Genomic DNA, 20,480 nt, shown 5'->3' with positions numbered 1-20,480 from the left:
TTCCATTGTGTGGGTATACCACATTTCGCTTACCTGTTCATCCATCCACAGACACTTGGGTTACTTCCAGGTTTGAGCTACTGTGAATAGTGCTGCTGTAAACATAGGTAGGCAAGTATGTCTTTGAGACCCTGCTTTCAGTGCTTTGAGGTGTGTATCCAGAAGTAGAATTGCCACCTCCTTGTGAATCAGGACTTCCCATAACAGAAATATTTGGCAGAGACAGAAAACAGAACCTCAGGGACGTCATAACTGCTATCGCCATATGGTAATTCTATTTTTAATTTTTTGAGGAGCCACCAAACTGTTTTCCACACTGGCTGTGCCATTTTTCATTCCTAGCAACAGTGCTCAAGGGTTCCAGTGTCTCCACATCGTTGCCAACGCTTGTTATGTTTTTGATTTCTCAGGAGTAGCCATCCTCATGGGTGTGAGGTGCTAACCTCCATTTTCAAACGTTGACCCATATTGGGATTGGAACAGCGTCAACCTTTGTCTGGCTCATTCCCCTCCACTATCAGCCAACTCTTAGCTCCTGACTCTCCAGAGCTACCCCAGTTCGACTTGGCATCTCCCTCCCAGGAATCACAGGGTTGCACCTCGCGGCGGGGAGAGCAGATTCCACGTGGTGGCAGCTGAGGAGAGAAGCATCCTGTGTCCTGAATTTTGGGGCCTGGTGGTGAAGCTTGTCAGGGAGGAGGCCAGTCCCACAGGGCAGGATTCTCTGAGCACCTGCCTGCCCATCTATCCTGGGAATGTCTTGGATCCAATCTGACATTAATTAAAAGAAGGCCTGTGGGCTTAGAGCACCTTGCCGCCTGAGTTGAATATTTTATCTATATTTGGCATTTACGCCCGACTTTAAATTTACCAAGTGTTTCGCACTGATTTATGAGATCATCTTGCCTGCACCCTTGCTGGGTGGTACCTTGATTGTCAGCTGTCATTGACCTGTTGCCGGTGTCTATGGAGACCCATGGTCATCCTCCCAACTCCCCTGACATTGGCGTTTCCTGCTTTTGTTTGTGGGTTTTAAAGGCACTATTTCTCACTCCTGACAGACTTAGCTCTAACTTGCTCCACCTTACTGCCTTCATTGCTATATGGCCTTTGCCTCTAGATACAAAAGGTGGATACAAAAAGGCGGGTTTCGTGGAAGGATGGTCTGGTGTTTCAGGAGTGATGAGACTGATTTAGACTTTTGTTTTTGTGTGTTTAGAAGGCCATCTCCAAGTCTCTTTCTATGGATGCTTGTGTGGGAATTTGTGTATGTGCATGCACACTCACACGGGCACACTCACATGTGTACACTCCCTTTTGCTCACACCATCACTGTATTCCTGCACATGTCTGAAACCACACCTGCACGCACTCCTTTTCTCTGCGCCATCACTGCACCCTGCATGTGTGAGCATTGGTCTGCTCCCAAGGTTGGCTCTGTACTTCCTGCCACTTGCTCCTGGCATGTGTCACCCTCCCTGCTGCCCAGCACCTCTGGTGTTTCTGCTTAGGAGGGAGCCACATAAGGAATCCACTGCCCCATCATTCCAGTGCTATAGTGGTGGAATCTAAACACCCACAGCACCTACCTTTATGATTCCCACATTCTTTCCCTGTAGTCTTTCATCCTTCTTCATCCTCTGTAGCCCAACGCTAAGTTGAAGGTATAATCTTTTTTTAGCTTTCAATTAATTTTTTTTTTTAATTTCCATAGGTTTTTGGGGAAGCGACGGTGTTTGGTTACATGAGTAAGTTCTTTAGGGGTGATTTGTGAGCTTTTTGGGCACCCACTACCCGAGCAGAACACACTGAACCCAATTTTTAGTCTTTTATCCCTCACCCCCTTCCTACCCTTTCCTAAGTCCCCAAAGTCCACTGTATCGTTCTTATGCCTTTGCATCCTCATAGCTTAGCTCCCGCTTATGAGTGAGAACATATGATGTTTGGTTTTCCATTCCTGAGTTACTTCACTTAGAATAGTAGTCTCCAATCCCATCCAGGTTGCTGCAAATGCCATTAATTCATTCCTTTTTATGGCTGAGTAGTATTCTACTCTGTGTGTGTGTGTGTGTGTGTGTATGTATATATGCGTGTGTGTATATATATGTGTGTATATATACACACACATATATATACATACATATATACATATATACATATCACAGTTTATCCACTCGATTGATGGGCATTTGGGCTGGTTCCACATTTTTGCGATTGTGAATTGTGCTGCTATAAATGTGTGTGCAAGTTCTTTTTTGTGTGTGTGTGTGTGTGTGTGTGTGTGTGTGTGTGTAATGACTTTTCCTCTTGGTAGATATCCAGTGGTGAGATTGCTGGATCCAATGGTAGTTCTACTTATAGTTCTTTAAAGAAATACTTTGAAATGAAATTTCAGAGCTGTCAGGGAGGCCTGTTAGGGAAACAGACTTATACAATCCTAGAGAATGCCCTTTCCAACTGTCGTCAACGTCGGCCCGCCTCCTGGATGTGCTCTGAAGGTAACAGATCCCAAGACACCTGAGAAAAACCCAGAGAATGAAAAAAAGGGACTGAAGTAAGTAGGACAACCTACCCTGAGAGCCCAGGAGACAGAAGAATATAAAAATTCAAAGTGGTATGTTCAGCTGGAGATTCAAGAACATATTTATTATGCTCATAAAACAAGAACCGACTGTGATAAAAATGAATAATCAGAGAATAAGAAAGAGTTCTTGAAAATTAATCATGTCATATAATTGCCAGAATTCTTTTAGAAAGTTAAATGGATATATTCATTAGAACATTCTGAATAAATGGCCAAACTGGTTATCTGGAAGGTTAAGTAGGAAACAGTTCTCCAGTTCCCAGATACAAAGTCAAAGATGTAAGGTATGAGGGCAGGCATGCAGGAAAATTTTTCCTGAGCTGAAAAAAAGCACAACCTTGTAGATTTAAAGGACCTACCTAATGCTGAATACTGGGGACGGAGAAAAGACCCCACTCAGACATATCTTGATGAATCTCAAAACTCTGAAAACAAGCAGTGGCTCATGGCTGTAATCCCAGCACTTTGGGAGACCGAGGTTGGAGGGTCACTTGAGTCCAGGAGTTCAAGACCAGCCTGGGCAACATAGGGAGACACGGTCTTTACAAAAACTAAAAATAAATTAGCTGAGCATGGTGGCATGCATCTGTGGTCCCAGCTGCTCAAGAGGCTGAGGTGGGAAGATTGGTCGGGCCCAGGAGGTCAAAGCTCCAGTGAGCCATGATGGCACCACTGCACTCCAGCCCAGGCCACAGAGTGAGACCTGTCTCAAAAATCAAAACGACAACACCACTAACTTCCAGAGAGCAAAGTCTTCTTAAATAGAAGGAAATGAGAATGAAATTAGCATCAGACTTTTCAGCAGCAGCATCAGATACTGGAAGATGATGGAACAATACTCTCAAGACATTGAGCAGACCAAGCACCATAGCTCATGCCTGTAATCCCAGCACTTTGGGAGACCAGGGTGGAAGGATCACTTGAGCCCAGGAGTTAGAGACCAGCTAAGGCAATAGAGTGAAACCCTGTCTTAAAAACAAATAAAAAGAAAAAAGATATTAGGGCCCGGGTATGGTGGCTCATGCCTGTAATTCTAGCACTTTGGGAGGCCGAGACAGGCAGATCACTTGAGGTCAGGAGTTCGAGACCAGCCTGGCCAACATGGTGAAACCCCATCTCTACTGAAAATACAAAATTAGCCAGGTGTGGTGGTGCGTGCCTGTAATCCCAGCTACCCGGGAGGCTGAGGCAGGAGAATTGCTAGAACCCGGGAGGCAGAGGCCGCAGTGAGCCTTGCTCTGGGTGACAGAGCAAGACTCTGTTTTAAGAAAGAAAGAAAAAAAAGATATTAAGGAGAGGTAATTTGGAATGTAGCATTTTCAAGTCAAGCTATAAAGTCACAGAGAAAAATCAAAAATTTTCTTTTCTAGGTAAGGGTTCAGAAGTTGATCACCCACACATCCCGTAGGAGGTTAAGGAGGCCCCCTGACAAAATGAAGAAGGGACACAAGGGGATAATATGACCTAAGAAAGAGGGCATTACAGATGCTGTGAGTCCTTTTCCATGAGACACCTGAGGAGTCAGCGCCACAGAGGCAGGAAGTAGAAGGATGGTTGCCAGGGGCTGTGGGAGGGAGGAGGAGGAATGGGGATCCGCGTTCAGTGGGTAGATAGTTGCAATTATGCAAGATGTAAAGAGCTCTGGAGTCAGGCGCAGTGTCTCATACCTGTAATCCCAGCACTCTGGGAGGCCAAGGCAGGCAGATCACTTGAGACCAGGAGTTCGAGACCAACCTGGCCAACATAACAAAACCCTGTCTCTACCAAAAATACAAAATTAGCCAGGCGTAGTGATGCAGACTGTACTCCCAGCTACTGGGGTCGCTGAGGCACAAGAATCACTTGAACCCAGGAGGCAAAGATTGCAGTGAGCTGACATCATGCCATTGCACTCCAGCATGGGCGACAGAGCAAGATTCTGTCTCAAAAAAAAAAAAAAAAAAGAGCTCTGGAGATGGGTGGTGGTGATGGCTGTACAACACTGTGATTGCACTTAATGCCACTGAATGTACACTTAAAAATGAGGAAGATGCTCAATTACATGTTATTAATTCATATTTTATCACAATTAAAAATGGTAATAAGAAAGGGAGGAAGGACGGAAAGAACCTAATTAAAACCTAGACGATGAGAGGATAGGGGCCACGATTCTTACAACCGTCTTCTTCAAATGGGAAGAGTTTGAAGCCTTAGGACTGTTTTTCCTTACCTTCATATAGCAACCTGATATTAGAGAGAATCATATGTTAGCACTCCAATATTGTACACTCACTTTTTTGTTTTGAGACAGAGTCTCACTCTGTCACCTAGGCTGGAGTACAGTGGCATGATCTTGGCTCACTGCAACCTCTACCTTCTGGGCTCAAGTGATTCTCATTCCTTAGCCTCCCAAGTAGCTGGGATTACAGGCGCCCACCACCACGCCTGTCTCATTTTTGTATTTTTAGTAGAGGCGGGGTTTTTGCCATGTTGGCCAGACTGGTCTCAAACTCCTGACCTCAGGTGATCCTCCCACCTCAGCCTCCCAGAGTTCTGGGATTATAGGCGTGAGCCACCATGCACAGCCTCCAGCCTTCTCTTTGAGCTAAGCCATAATGCCAATTTCTCAGACATCATCTTGGCATGACCAATAAGGCCGTGACCACACGGGGCCCACCCCAAGGTGCCGACAGTCTGCCGTCTGACACCTGAAACCTGGCAATTGCTGAACTGGGATGTGTGAGGCAGACAGTTATTTTTTTTCCTCCATTAACGATTGAAATACTGCTGCTTGAAAACATGCCCCTCCCTCCCTTGGATACATACGCTGTGGTGTGATGCCTGCCCTCCATGTGGTAAAACACACTAGTGATCTGAGACTTCAGAATCTTTTTCTTGCCTGGCTTTTAGAAATCCTTTGGTGGGAATCACATATGGGGAGTGATAAATGAACCTGTATCTTAGGTTATTTATCATCCTGAAGGAATTGCCAGAGTCTAATTTTGTTCAGAAGTCCTCGAAGGGAATTAAAAAAAAAAAAAAATTCCTTTCCTCCAGGTTTTGAGGCCCTCAAGAACATACAAATTACAAAAACGTAAATAAGTCCTCCCCACCCCCCACCCCACATCCAGAGCTATTCCACAGTCAAGCGTGTGCGGAGTTCACGATGCCCACGTACGGCCTGTGGGTTGGGGTGAGGCTCCAATCACAGGCGATGTCGTTGTTGTGGTTCTGATGCCCATGTACGGCCTGTGGGGTGGGGTGAGGCTCCAATCACAGGCGATGTCGTTGTTGTGGTTCTGATGCCCATGTACGGCCTGTGGGGTGGGGTGAGGCTCCAATCACAGGCGATGTCGTTGTGGTTCCGAGGCATCTGGCCCTAGGCTGCCTTTCCCTTTGACAAGGCAGTCGGGTCCGACCTGGGAACCAGACTGCACTACCCGTTCATGTGAAATCAGGGGAGGAATAGCAGGGATCAGTGGCCATCCTCCTCCTGGGGATGTGAGACCTTCTTGTGGGATAATCCCCAGAGTGACTCTCTTGGCTCCCAAGCGGCACAGAATGGACGCCACCCCCCTCCACTGCAGAGTTACACCTGATTCCCCGACCATCTGGCTTGTGCCTTGCCCCAGGAATTCCCAGTCTCTTTGTGGAGAACTCCCGGCATTGATCTTTTCATGAGCCAGGTGAGAGGCTGGGCCAGTGGAGCCTGTGTCTCTTTGTGCGTGTGCTCTCAGCTGCAGGTCTTCCCAGCCGGGAGGGATGTGTGGCTGAGTTCCTGGTACGACTTCCATCTAGTGTCTTACGAATCTGAGTCTGGAGTCATAGAGGTGCTTTCAGACATGCTTTCCCCTCTTTCTCTTAGAATGGTCCAGCCACCTCAGAGGCAGTATTTTCCTAGGATCAGGCAGAAAGATCCCTGTGACCAGTGCTTAGGGACCTCCTGCCTTCAGTGTGCAGGTGTGGGGCTGGGGACTGCTCCCACTGACTAGGGTGGGGTGGCACTTAGCAAAGCCTCCATCTGCAGCCCCAGTTTCCCAAGGGGACCAGAGAGCCTGCCCACCTCTGCTGCCCACTTATCACATGATAGGCTTGTCTTAGGAAAAATAATTCCCTTCTGACCACACTACTCATTGCCTCATGCTCCCACTGTCCTGTGTCCTCACATTGACAGAGCTTCTTGGGTTGTCCCTGCTTTCTAAGCCTCCCAGAGGAATTTGTTGTGAACATACAAGGTTCCCCAGAACATAACCCCGTTCACTTGCATACGGTGAATCTGTCAGATCCAGACACTTCCCTGCCTGCAGTGGACTTTGGACGTGGAGGGAAGAAACCCAGTGGCCGGGTGATTGAGGAGGCTCTGACTTTGGAGTCAAGGAACTTTGCTACAGGGTTGCAAGCTTTTCTACACCACAGCTTCACTGGTGGAACAGAGTCTTTGGGAGCAACAGACAGCAGCACTCCCCACTCAGAGGGCACAGGGATTTCATGATCATTCCCTGTTGGGCAAGGCAGGGGGTATCTTGAGTTTTTGTGACTTCCAAGATGGCAGCTCTTCTGACAGCAGGTCCGCCCACTGAGTCAGAAGCTACCTGACCTGCCTTTTTGCTTCTGCTCCGTCCCTTGACCTCAAAACTAACAACTCCCTTGGTTATGAGCAATTACTCATTAAATAAATAAATGAAACCCAACAACAGAGTATGCTCAGCTTGGCAGAAAGAGGCTGGGAGAGTAGACCGTGGTGCCTTTTCTGGTCCCTCTCCTACACCTGGTCTGTCCTTGAGTCTGCAGAGATACTTCTTCAGATTCAGGACAAACCCAGGTGTGGACGACCGTGGTGCAAGGTCAGGGGAAGTTGGCTAGAGGCGTGCATCTGGGCGTGACACGGAGCTCGTTGGTTGGAACAGCTCGGAGTCTTCCATGCCAGCCTAGGCATTCTCTCCCTTTTTCTCTGAGGGAACACAGAGATCTGATCTTTGTCTGGTTATTGAGAACTAAAGCAAATTGAAATTGACTCCGAGATGTGGATGTTTAACAAGATGCCTTCACCTGTTGTTTGAAGATGTGGCTGTCTGTCTTCAGTCATACAAACGCGGCGCTGCCTGTGTCTCCGCAGTCTGCTGGAGTCAGGCTTAATTCTAAGTCGGCAGCCATGACTGGAGAATAGCATTTTCTGGGTCTCTCACTGTTTCGGGGGATCCCAATGTGAAACAGTTGGAGATGCTGAAAAAGCACACTTGTCAACATTAATTAGGAAGTAATTATTTTAGTTACAAGGGGGATTCATGTTAGAGTATCTTCAATTGTCAATATTTCTTCATAAACAGTAGGATATGACTTTATTGATAACAATTTTTTTTTTTTTTGAGATGGAGCCGCCCTCTGTTGCCCAGGCTGGAGTGCAGTGGCACGATCTCGGCTCACTGCAACCTCTGCCTCCTGTGTTCAAGCGATTCTCCTGCTGAAGCCTCCCGATTAACTGGGACTACAGGCTCCCGCCACCACGCCTAGCTAATTTTTGTATTTTCAGGAGAGACGAGGTTTCCCCGTGTTGGCCAGGCTAGTCTTGAACTCCTGACCTCAGGTGATCCACCTGTCTTGGCCTCCCAAAGTGCTGGGGTTACAGGCGTGAGCCACTGCACCCGGCCTTATTGATAAAAATTTGATTTAAAGTCAACGTTTCTAGAACACCTCTATTTTTCATCTTTCCCCACGTGTATCTTTTTCCAATATAAATAGCAGGATTAGTAATCCACTCTAGAAAACTGCATCAAACTACTTTTTCAAGAAAATAAGTTGGTAAATTTCCATCCTTTATACAGCCTCTAACAGACTCCACAGGGATTCCTTGGCGATAATACCTGGCTGGTTCTACCAACATTTGGTTTAATAATTGTGTAATACGATCAGAGTTCCTGCCTTCTTGATTTTGCTTCCTGCCAGACTTTTGCAACCAAAGACAGGCCAGGCAGGGTTATCAGCACATTGCCAGCCAGCCAGTCTCCCCAGAAGGCTCAGCTAAGTTTTGGGGCTCAGAGTGAGAATGAAGACAGCAGCCCTGCCCTGTGGTGTGTCTAAGCCTGCGCATCGGCTCTCCTGATAGACTGTGACTGAGAAATCCCTGCTGCAGTGTTATGTGACATTGCTCCCTTCCCTGGTGTGTTGTCCTCTCACAGTTTAGTGACAGTTACCAGACAGGTTGGGACAGACGGGGAATCAAAGCTGAGCTCGTCCTTGGCCAGGGCGGTGGCTCGCGCCTGTAATTCCAGCACTTTGGGAGGCCGAGGTGGGCAGATCACCTGAGGTCAGGAGTTCAAGACCAGTCTGGCCAACCTGACGAAACCCCGTCTCTATTAAAAATACAAAAATTAGCCAGGTGCAGTGGTGTGCACCTGTAGTCCCAGCTACTTGGGAGGTGGAAGTTGCAGTGAACTGAGATCGCACCACTCCACTCCAGCCTGGGTGACAGAGTGAGGCTCTGTCTCAAAGGAAACATTCAATAAATCTGAGCTTGTCTAGCACCTCAGAGGCTCCTGATGCAGCTGGAGGTGGGCACGCCCTGTCCCCAAGGCCCCCATTGTCCACTCCAGCAATAGATGTTTCAACATATTTTGTTTTTAGTTTTGTTTATTAAATTAGAGACAGGGTCTCGCTCTGTCACCCAGACTGAAGTGCAGTAGTGTGATCATAGCTCACTGCAGCCTTGACTTCCTGGGCTCAAACGATCCTCTCTCCTCAGCCTCCTGAGTAGCTAGTACTACAGGTTCATGCCACCACACCCAGCCAATTTTTTTGTGTGTGGTAGATATAGGGTCTCACTATGTTGTCCTGGCTGATCTCAAACTCTTGGCCGCAAGTGATACTCCCATTGCATCCTCCCTAGTAGCTGGGACTACAGGTACACACCACCACACCCAGCTAATTTTTTTTTTTTTTTTTTTTTTGAGATGGAGTCTCACTCTGTTGCTCAGGCTGGAGTGCAGTGGTGTGATCTCGGCTCACTGCAAGCTCCACCTCCCGGGTTCACACTATTCTCCTGCCTCAGCCTCCCGAGTAGCTGGGACTACAGGCCCCCGCCACCGCACCTGGCTAACTTTTTGTATTTTTAATAGAGATGGGGTTTCACCGTGGTCTCGATCTCCTGACCTTGTGATCCACCCGCCTCGGCCTCCCAAAGTGCTGGGATTATAGGCATGAGCCACCGTGCCCAGCCAATTTTTAAATTTTTTTGTAGAGATGGGGTCTTGCTATGTTGCCTAGGCTGGTCTTGAACTGGGCTCAAGAGATCTTCCTGCCTCGGCCTCCCAAATTGCTGGGATTACAGGAGTGAGCCACCACACCTGGCCCCTCAACGTGGTTATTTTTCTGGCTTTTAATGAGTGCCTTTTGGGACCTGAGAATGTACATGTGGATGTTCAGCCTTGCTTCTAGAGCTGAGTCCATATTTACTGGTGAAGTGTCACCTGGCCTGAGGGATGTTATGAGGCTACCTGCCCTGTTCTTCCTAACCCACCTTCTCTCCTCATCCCAGTCATCCCTGGGATGGGCAGCTTCAGAGGGCACTCCTCATGCAGAGAAGGATACCCTTGACCTTCCTTCAGCTTCTTTATCATATGTTTCAAAGCCCTCCTCTCTCCAGCAAATTTTTGCCTCTTGCCTAAATCCATCTAGCTGTAATTTAAGTCATTTTTCTCTTACTCTGTCTTTAGGGGAGATGGAAATGAATAAGCCATCCCATAACTTGTCATTTCTCCACCCTTGGGGTTTGTTGGTGGTAGTAGTGGTGGTGGTGGTGGCTGTGTATAATATTTATTAAGCCTCCACAGGCTCTTATCTGCTTATCTTAATTTAAACACTTTTTTAAATCAAGGAGGAAAAGTCGTGGCATCACCCCTTATTTCGTGTGTGGCCTTTGCATTGACATTTTCTAGGCTTCTTCTGGCTATAACTTCTGGAACTGATACTATGAGTGCTTAAACCAGAGGCCCAGCTGGAGAACAAATGGCGTGGAACAAAGAGGTTTAGTGACATCCACATAATGCCCTAAGAGACAAAGAATGAATGGTACAGGCACAGGATGGAGAACGGTGGCTTCACAACAGCATACAGGGAAAGATTGCGCGTTTAGTTAGCTGTGAGCCCAGGAGGAATCTCCCGTGAGAAAGCCACCCAAGAGGAATGTGTTCATGAGCTGCCGTGAGGTCTGGGTCAAGTCCAGAACAAGGGGAATGACAGCCCTCTACTTCCTACCCCTGGTCTGACCACCCTGAAACAGCTGTATCCTGTTTAGAAGCCCCTCTCATGCTGAGATGATCTGAGCTGGGCCAACATCCCAGGGAGCATAGTCTGGCAGGAAGAGAAGAATGTCCCCATAACATCTCTGAGTGGGCCATTTCTGTCCCAGCAGCGGGCTCTGCCGAACCAAGGTAATTGTACTTCTCAAGCTACCCTGTACAGGTGTCCCCTCCCATCCACTCATTACCAACGCCCATAAATGTCAGGTGCTATGGTCTGAATATTTGTGTTTCTTAAAAATGTGTGAGGCCAGGTGCTACTCAGGAGGTTGAGGCAGGAGAATCGCTTGAACCGGGGAGGTGGAGGTTGCAGTGAGCTGAGATTGTGCCACTGTACTCCAGCCTGGGTGACTGAGCAAGACTGTGTCTCAAAAAAAGAAGAAAGAAAGAAAAAGAAAAGAAAAGATGCGTATGCTGAGATTCTAACCACCAATGCGATGGTGTCAGGAAGCGAGACTCTGGGGAGGTGATTAGGTCTTGAGGTTGGAGCCCTCGTGAGTGGCATTAATGCCCGTATAAAAGAGGCCCGAGAGAGAGGCCCCCTCACCCTTCCCATCATATGAAGACACAGCAAGGAACCCCCCATCTGTGAACCAGGACGCTGGCCCTCACCAGACACCAACTCTGCGGGCACCTTGATCTCAGACTTCTCAGCCTCCAGAACTGGGCGAGAAGAATGCAAACTCCACCCCATGCCCTTAAAACTAAGAGCTGCTTATAGGTCCATTGAAAGAGAAAACACTTTTCATTGTTTGCTTTCCTACCACTGACTTAAACTCTAACCGTGTTCTATTAATATAATAGTTTAATTTTTTTTTTTGTTTTCTGTAAGTGTCCCTCATCGGGAGAGAAGAAAAGTAACATTTGGCAATCTCTGAAGACATCTTTGTTATAACTGGGACAGGAGGTGCTCCTGGCGTCTAGTGGGTAGAGGCCAGGGATGCTGCAAAACGCCCTACAGTGGCCAGAATAGTCCCCCACAACCAGATGTCAATAGTGAGGAACCCTGAACAGGCCTGTCAGGTACATTTCATTTTTTTTTTTTCATTATTTTTTTTGAGATGGAGTCTCGCTCTGTCGCCCGGGCTGGAGTGCAGTGGCGTGATCTCCGCTCACTGCAAGCTCCGCCTCCCGGGTTCACGCCATTCTCCTGCCTCAGCCTCCCGAGTAGCTGGGACTACAGGCACCCGCCACCACGCCCGGCTAATTTTTTGTATTTTTAGTAGAGATGGAGTTTCACCATGTTAGCCAGGGTGGTCTCGATCTCCTGACCTCGTGATCCGCCCTCCTCGGCCTCCCAAAGTGCTGGGATTACAGGCGTGAGCCACCGCGCTCGGCCAGGTACATTTCATTGAACACAACCATCCTGTAAGCAAAGCAGTGTTATTCCCCTTTCACTTTTGCAAGTACCTTAAATAATATACTAAGATTTGAGCCCGGGTTTATCTCAACCGTTTTTGTTACTGTTTTCCACAGAGGAGGGCATGGAGGGATGGAGTTGCAAGGGCAACGGGGAGGTGGAGAGAGGCAGGCACAGCCGCCTTCCAGCCCCAGGCGGAGGTTGGAGTGAGCTGCTTCCGCTTTGGTGCTTATGTTCAAGTTTGTCCTCCAGACTCTGCCTCACCCTGCCTTCAGTCGGACTTCCTAACCCAGGCTTGGCAGTTCAGTTTCCCTGAGCTAATGGCAATAGCTTTGTAAAGGGGCAAGAACTTATTCACAGTATGAGTTGGGTTTCTTCTGTTTGCACTCAGGGTGGGACACCAGGGCGTGAGCACCAGTGGGCATTTTTCCTCCTTTCCTTTTCCACCCAGTGAGTTCTTTCTACCGTCTGTTGATCTTCAGTGTCGGCCTGAATTCTCGTTGTGGTGTTCTTTCTGCATACATAACTAACATGTCCTGCCTTCTCATGAGCTTGACTCTCAGGGCTCACCTCTGTTTCCAGACGTGGTAACAAATACACCGTGTTTCCCCAGGACCTCTTCTTCCTGTTTCACTTTCTAGATCCGGGGGGAAAGTGGACTGAAGCCTCCTAAGGCAGCGTGGAGCTGTGGTTCCCTCCCGCCAGGGCCACTGGAGAACTGAGAGGAAAGATGTGCTTATCTGCAAACCATCACGGAATGCTCATTTGTGAACTTTTGTCCCTGCTACTGGCCTGGCCCGAGGTCCAGGATGGGCCGGAGGGAAAATGCATTCCCTTTGCTCCAAACCTCTTCAGGGTACGGAGACTCAGATGCCAGTGTTCACTACCCGTGGGGCCATGTCATAGCTGGAGGAAAGCTGCGAGCAAACTGGGCAGCAGAGGACACTTGGGGGTGGGGAATAGAATGAGAGACTGCGGATCACGACCCAGCTCTAGCCTCCCCAGCTGGGTCACCTAGGGCAGGCCCTTTTCCTCATCTGCTCACTGGGTGCTCCCTTCCCCAACCTCCCAAAGCTGTTGTGAGCATTTATATAAGTCATCGAGCTGAGGCTGCTGAACTCCGAGCTAAACTACTCGAAGCGATTGTTTTGCTAATTAGCATGCACTATTATTTGCATTAAAATGACTAATTAGAAGAAAATTTTTAACAAAAGAGTCAACCAGCTGTTGTTTATGGTTTTAGAAAGTGAATTTTCTCCAAGGGAGAGATATGCCTGTCTAGTGTCAGGAAGTAGTTCCCTTGATTTCTCCCCAAGGGTCCCTGGTGAAGATCTGTGCCTTGCAGACCCACCGTTACCGATGGATGGTCTCAGGTGTGTGAGTGCAAAACAAGGTTGAGAATAGCAGGCTTGTAAATACTGGACTCCTCAAAGGCAGGACACTGGCCAGGTGGCAGCAGGTCACATGTTCTCGAAGTTCATATTCTCGTGACCATGGACACGGGCAGCTCCCACGACTCGGCCTGCACAAGCAAGGCTGCCTCCTCCCTAATGGAAAGGATGTCAGAAACCCTTAGGCATACCCATCGCAGCCTGCCCTGAAATTCAGCTCTCGCCAACGTCAGGCACCTCACCTAGGATACTCTTTTTTTTGAGATGGAGTCTCACACCGTCACCCAGACTGGAGTGCAGTGGCGCCATCTCGGCTCACTGCAACCTCTGCCTCCCGAGTTCAAGCGATTCTCCTGCCTCAGCCTCCCTAGTAGCTGGGATTAAAGGCGTGAGCCAGCACGCCCAGGTATTGTTTTGTATTTTTAGTAGAGACGAGGTTTCACCATGTTGGCCAGGCTGGTCTTGAGCTCCTGATCTCAAGCAATTCGCCCACCTCAGCCTCCTAAAATGCTGGGATTACAGGCACGGGAGCCACCGCGCCCAGCTGGGTACTCCTTCTTGCCTACCTCTTTTGGATGGTGTCACATCCATCAGGCGAACCTTAAAATATTGAACATGGATCCACACCCCTTTCTGATACTTGAGTAGTGGCTTTCATCGTATCTACTCATGGAGTGATGAAGGACCTACACCCTGGGCCTCGGACTCAGAACCTACCTGTGTCTCTCAGACCAGCTCCCATCACCTTCCCTCTCTGATCTGTGGACTGGAGGTGACAGTCCCAAGCTATGTTTGAATTAGCCATTTTAATGCAAATGATAGTGTTCCACATTAGGCCTGAAGGCTGCAAATTAGGCCTTGTCTTCAAGATCCTAATCTCTCTGTGATTCTTTGCCTTGGGAAATGGGGCACTGGTGGCCCTTTCTATGCTAGACACCGGACTATACGCCTTATACCTACAGTGAAATGTATGTGTCGATACTAGTCTAGTCTATCATTGATTACTGTAAAAATACATAAATCTATTATAAAAAGTTAAAATTTATCAAAAATTATACCCTTCAACACAGGTCATATATGGTGCCACTCGCAATGAAGAGAAATATAAGCAAACATAAAGATGCAGTGTTAAGCCTCTAATCTCAGCACTTTGAGAGGCTGAGGCAGGAGGATCCCTTTAGGTTAGGAGTTCAAGATCAGCCTGGACAACTTAGTGAGACCATCTCTATGAAAAACTTTTTTAAAAATTAAAACATTTAAAAAATGATGTAATATTAAGTCATAACTACATAGAATTAACTACAGCCCACTGTACTACTGCAACCATTTTGTAGCCACCTCCTGTTGCTGTTGCAGTGGGCTCAGGTGCTGCAGGTGTCTGCGTAAAAGGCCTTGTCGGGCTCGGCTTGGTGGCTCACGCCTGTAATCCCAACACTTTGGGAGGCCGAGGCGGGCAGATCACCTGAGGTCAGGAGTTCGAGACCAGCCTGACCAACATGGAGAAACCCTGTCTCTACTAAAAATGTAAAATTTTTAGTGTAAAATGTAAAATTTATAGACATGGTGACACATGCCTATAATCCCAGCTACTCGGGAGGCTGAGGCAGGAGAATCACTTGAACACGGGAGGCAGAGGTTGTGGTGAGCCGAGATCGCACCATTGCACTCCAGTCTGGGCAACAAGAGTGAAACTCCGTCTCAAGTTCAAACAAAAATAAAAAAGGCCTTGTGACACTAAGCATCTCCTCGAGAGCAGTTCACCTCTGCAGTGAATTGCATGTTACCGTAAAAAGTGATCTCTCTCAGTTCTGACGTATTTTTCATCATGTTTAGTGCAATACCGTAAACCTTGAATAACACCACAGGACCCATACCGAGTGCCATTAGAGATACTGGAGGTGCTCCCAAGAAGCAAAGAAAAGTCATGACATTACAAGAAAAAATTAACTTGCTTCATATGTACCATAGTTTGAGGTCTGCAGCTGTGGGTGCCTGCCGTTTCAGACAGACAACGCCTCTTTATGAACAGACAGTGTAAACATATGGTCTTGATAAATACAGTACAGCACTGGAAATGTATTTTCTCTTCCTTATGATTTTCTTAACATTAAGAACTTCTATGTAGCTTGCTTTACTGTAAGAATATAAGAAGTGTTATCTAGCTTACTTTCTTGTAAGAATACCATATATAATATATATAGCACACAAAATATGTGTCAATTGACTTTATGTTCTTGGTAAGGCTTTTGGTCGGTATTAGACTGTTAGGAACGTTTCTGGGGGAGTCAAAAGTTACATGTGGGTTTTCGACTGTGCAGGGGATTGGTGCCCCTAATCCCTGCATTGTTCAAGGTTGTCAATTGTAACTAAAAAATAATTTTTAAAAATGCATATCGATTTTAAAGTCTGGTTGCCTTGGTAGTGCTGACTCCAGCCAACCACCTTCAGCCTCAGAGCTGTTAAAGGGAGAGTTGGGGAGCCTTCTCCGTGGCCTGCTTGGGTGTACACATGCATGCTGAGAGGCCAGGCCCAGAAGGCTTGATGCTGCTGTCTGGTTTTGGAAAGACCTCCCTCTAACTACCGGCTTCTGAACCTGGCGGGGGCCCAAGAGTCACAGCGGCTGATCTCTGGAGTCGAGCTTGCAGTGTGGGGCAAGCTCCAGTGTCCTAGGACTCTGTGTCCTGACGTTGGTTGTTATAAGAAAAGTGGAAGGATACCTGGTAGGGAATCAGAATCCCAAATTCTCACCAGGTCCAGTGGCTCATGCCTTTAATCCCAGCACGTTGGGAGGCCAACATGGTGAAACCCCATCTCTACTAAAAGTACAAAAATTAGCTGGGCATGGGGGCACATGCCTGTAATCCAGCTACTTGGGAGGCTGAGGCAGGAGAATGACTTGAACCCAGGAGGTGGAGGTTGCAGTGAGCTGAGATCGCACCACTGCACTCCAGCCTGGGCGACAGAGTGAGACTCTGTCTCAAGAAAAAAGAAAAAAGAATCCCAAATTCTCAACCTGCAGCTTACAGTGGTCACAGCTATCCCATCAGGACCCCGCAGGAGATCAAGCACAAAGGGTAAAATGAGGCAAAAAAAAAAAAAAAAAAAAAGAACACCTTATTCCTTAGCAGGATCTTTGGGCTCCAGACCCCATTGCGGTCTCTTGTTGAGCCAGACTGCATCACAGGTGAGCAACATGCGATAAGTCTCCACTGGCTTCTTGTCCCCAGGTGTCTCCTGGAGTCAGTATCACAATTCCGGCATCCTGGACCCACTTTAAACAGACAGGACACAAGGAAGAAACGGGCTGTACTAAGAGGCAGTGAATGAAAAGAAAATCAGTTCCTCTCACTCAGTAGATTTTTATATCTTCCCTCTTCTTAAAAAAAAAGTTCTAATTTGACCCCCGCAAAGCCCTTGGCCTTGCTGCTGAACAGTGGTGGTAATTCAGTAGTTCTCCTTCGTGTTTGGATCGACGGGAATCATTGCCCTCTTCACAGATGTCAGAAGCGCCCTGACGCTGTGCTTCCACCCCTTTGGTCCACGGCCACTGGGTCAGGTCCATTTCCTTCCATGACCCTCACTACTCCATCAGATACACGCAGACCAGCGTCATCCTCCCACATCTGATCCCTAGGCGAGTGGCTGGTGAACTTGGCAAGCCCGTGAACCACAGGAAAGGACCTGAAAACCCATCTTGTCTAGCCCAATGCTGCAAGCTCGACTCTAGCCACCCCCTCAGTGTAGACCGCATCTGTCTGCACCGTTTGAGGGTGGTTCCTTTGAAAGCTGGAATGTTCTTCAAAGAGCAGTCGTATAAAAATGTATGCTTGGGTGGGCACGGTGGCTCATGCCTGTAATCCCAGCACTTTGGGAGGCTGAGGCAAGCGGAACACAAGGTCGGGAGATCGAGACCATCCTGGCTAACACGGTGAAAGCCCGTCTCTACTAAAAATATAAAACATTAGCTGGGCGTGGTGGTGGGCACCTGCAGTCCCAGCTACTCAGGAGGCTGAGGCAGGAGAATGACATGAACTCGGGAGGCGGAGCTTGCAGTGAGCCGAGATGGCACCACCGCACTCCAGCCTGGGCGACAGAGCAAGACTCTGTCTCAATAAAAAATAAAAATAAATAAAAATAAAAATGCATGCTGGTGGTGGTGATCGTGCCACCCCTCCTCCTTTCCTGCTGACAAGACCCCAGTTTATTCGGATGGCGGCTCCCTTGATTTCAGGGAGCATGGGCAGGGTAGGCTCTTTCCCGGCCCCAGAGAGGGATGGAGACTGGCCTCAATCAGTCCCGGAGTCTCAGGATTTGGGGCCTGAGGCTGTGATGGAACCAGGGATGGGCATTTGCTCCTGTTCTGGCCAAAGAGGTATGAGGGATGCCGGGAAAGGCGTTCATTCCAGAGTAATGAGCCAAAGACTTGATAAAGAAAGGTTTCTACCTTTCTACTTTCTTCTTGCCTAGGATGTAGTTGAGATGCCTGGAAGTAGCACAGTCACTTTGCAACTATGAGGACCTAGTGGTGAGGATGAAGAAAAAAAAAAACGAAAACAAAAGACGCTTGTGTCTACAGTGACATCATCGGGCTGCCGTATCAACCTTGGACTTTCTGTTGCATGAGCTAATAAATAAAGCCCTGTGTGTTTAGGCCAGGGGTTATGAAAAGTCCAGATAGTAAATATTTTGGGTTTCAGGCCATACGGTTTCTGTCCCAACTACTCCACTGTGCTAATATACATGAAACCAGCCATAAACAATTCGTCAGCCAATAAGCATGGCTGTGTGCCAATACAACTTCATTTACAGACACTCAAATTTGAATTTTATATAATTTTCTTTTTTCTTTTTCTTTTTTTTTTTTTTTTTGAGACAGAGTCTTACTTTGTTACCCAGACTGGAGGGCAGTGGCACACTCTTGGCTTCCTGCAACCTCTGCCTCCTGTGTTCAAGTGATTCTCCTGCCTCAGCCTCTCGAGTAGCTGAGATTACAGGCGTGCACACCATGCCCTGCTAACTTTCGTATTTTTAGTAGAGATGGGATTTCACCATGTTGACCAGGCTGGTCTCGAACTCCTGACCTCAGGTGATCTGCCTGCCTCGGCCTCCCAGAGTGGTGGCATTACAGGCATGAGCCACCGTGCCTGGCCAAATTTTATATAATTTTCATGTGTCATGAAGTAGTCTTTGTTTTTTCAGTTACTTAAAAAATACAAAAATCATTCCTAGGTTGCAGGCAGCAGCCATTTGGACCCCATGCCTTAGTTTCCCTGGGTTTAAGCTGCTGTTAGTATGATTTCCTGTGACTGGCAGCCTCATGCAGTCCTACTTGACACGGTGACAGTGATGGTGATGTTCCTTATTGGGAAATATTCCTAACCCCTCTTGTTTTTCTTACGTCTATTTCAGAGGGTCTCGCTGTTGGAGTTGGATTCGGGGCTATAGAAAAGACGGCATCTGCTACCTTTGAGAGTGCCAGGTAAGCCAGCACCCTGGTACCCCAGAGCATGGTTCTGCACCCAGGGGTGCTCCGGGTGTGCGTGTCACCTGGGTGGGCTGTCTGTGCATTATCATTCAGCACCCCAGCCCCACTGATGGAGGCCGCATGGGGTCTGGTGAAGGCCACCCCTGAGAAAGGAGTCTTTCAAATGAGCTATTAAGTGGGTGATGATCATTTTGAAAACAAAACATGGACAGAATCGCAAGCTGTACTCTAAGCACTTCAAAGGTGTGAAGACTGATGACAAAAAACAAAGGCAGCCACTGACACTCTTCAGGCCTTTCCTTTTCGAAGCCCTCCCTTTGTCTTTCTTGACGCTGGGCTCTCCTGGTTTCCCTCTCTCTTTCCACCTGCTCCTGGAAAGTCCCTTTGGTGGTGGGCTTCTCATCCTATGGCCTGTTCTTAAGAGGTGATGTTCCCGGGGACCTATATCTAGAACATCCTTCCTTTTCACTGAACGCGCCATCCCTGGACAACCTTCTCCATTCTTGTGACTTTATTTTCCATGTGTTTGCTGGTGATACCCAAGTCGAGCTCCAGCCGAGTCTTTTGTCCTGAATACGTGTTCTTATATTTCTCCATCTGTTGTCATGTAGAACCTGCCCTTCCTCCAGGATTCCCTGTCACTGCTGTACCCCACTGACCGAGCCAACCTTGCCGTCACTCTCAATGTCACATTTTCCCTCACCTTCCATACTCGAGCACCGGGCCTTGTACATTCTTTGCTCTTCTACCTGCCTGGAAATAAACAGGGCGTGGGTAAGGTCACAGCCTTGGGATCACATGCCGTTCTCTAGACGTGGTGCAGGTGAGGTCTCTATGGTCCACCCAGACCCACAAAGCCATAAATGCCACACTCTGCAGGATGGAACCTTCTATCTGAAGGCAGCAAACTCAAGTGGCTTCAGGGGACTAAAAGATCATCAAAATGGGTGGAGACAGTCAGCTGAAGACAGTTGGGAACCATGAGGACTGAGGCAAACTTTAAACAGCATGCGCACTATCTAAAGGTAGTTGAATTCACAATTATTTTAAAACATAACTCAGTGCAGTGACTCAGGGGCGACTGGTTTATCACTCCTGTAGCTCATTCACTGTCTTCAGACTGATGCAGTCCCAAAATATTCTCCCTGACTCCCCCCAGGAAATAGCACTCCCTCCTGCGCCCGTTGATCGTGACTGTCAAAAACGAATTTCTCACATAACCCCTTTTCCATCCTTCCCCGGTTACCAAGCCTGCATGGGGCCTGTTTATGCACCCTGAGGACTATGTTCAGACCACTTCCTTGCATCTATTTCCCCAGCTGAAGTGGAGCCCCTGTGTGTTACATGTAGTCATTGCTGGTCACTGAATTCTAAGGCTGTATGTTAA

General features: G+C 47.9%; 1 protein-coding gene across 28 annotated transcripts in view; it reads left to right on the top strand.

The window, feature by feature from the left end:
* Positions 1-20,480, top strand: part of SLC39A11 (solute carrier family 39 member 11) — a 564,073-nt gene that overhangs the window by 456,958 nt on the left and 86,635 nt on the right. For all 28 annotated transcript variants that reach the window (XR_012426088.1, XM_065531931.1, XM_074020277.1 and 25 more), the window contains one exon: positions 19,018-19,087. Coding sequence is in view for 26 of the 28 variants with exons in the window: in XM_065531931.1 (XP_065388003.1) it covers positions 19,018-19,087 (70 nt within the window). In the remaining 2 variants the exon portion in view is untranslated. Of the gene's footprint in view, positions 1-19,017; positions 19,088-20,480 lie in introns of those variants that run through there.

This window comes from Macaca fascicularis, chromosome 16 (genome assembly GCF_037993035.2).
Source record: "Macaca fascicularis isolate 582-1 chromosome 16, T2T-MFA8v1.1".
In the NCBI taxonomy this organism is placed as follows: Eukaryota; Metazoa; Chordata; class Mammalia; order Primates; family Cercopithecidae; genus Macaca; species Macaca fascicularis.
This window is presented reverse-complemented; position numbering and strand designations above follow the sequence as displayed.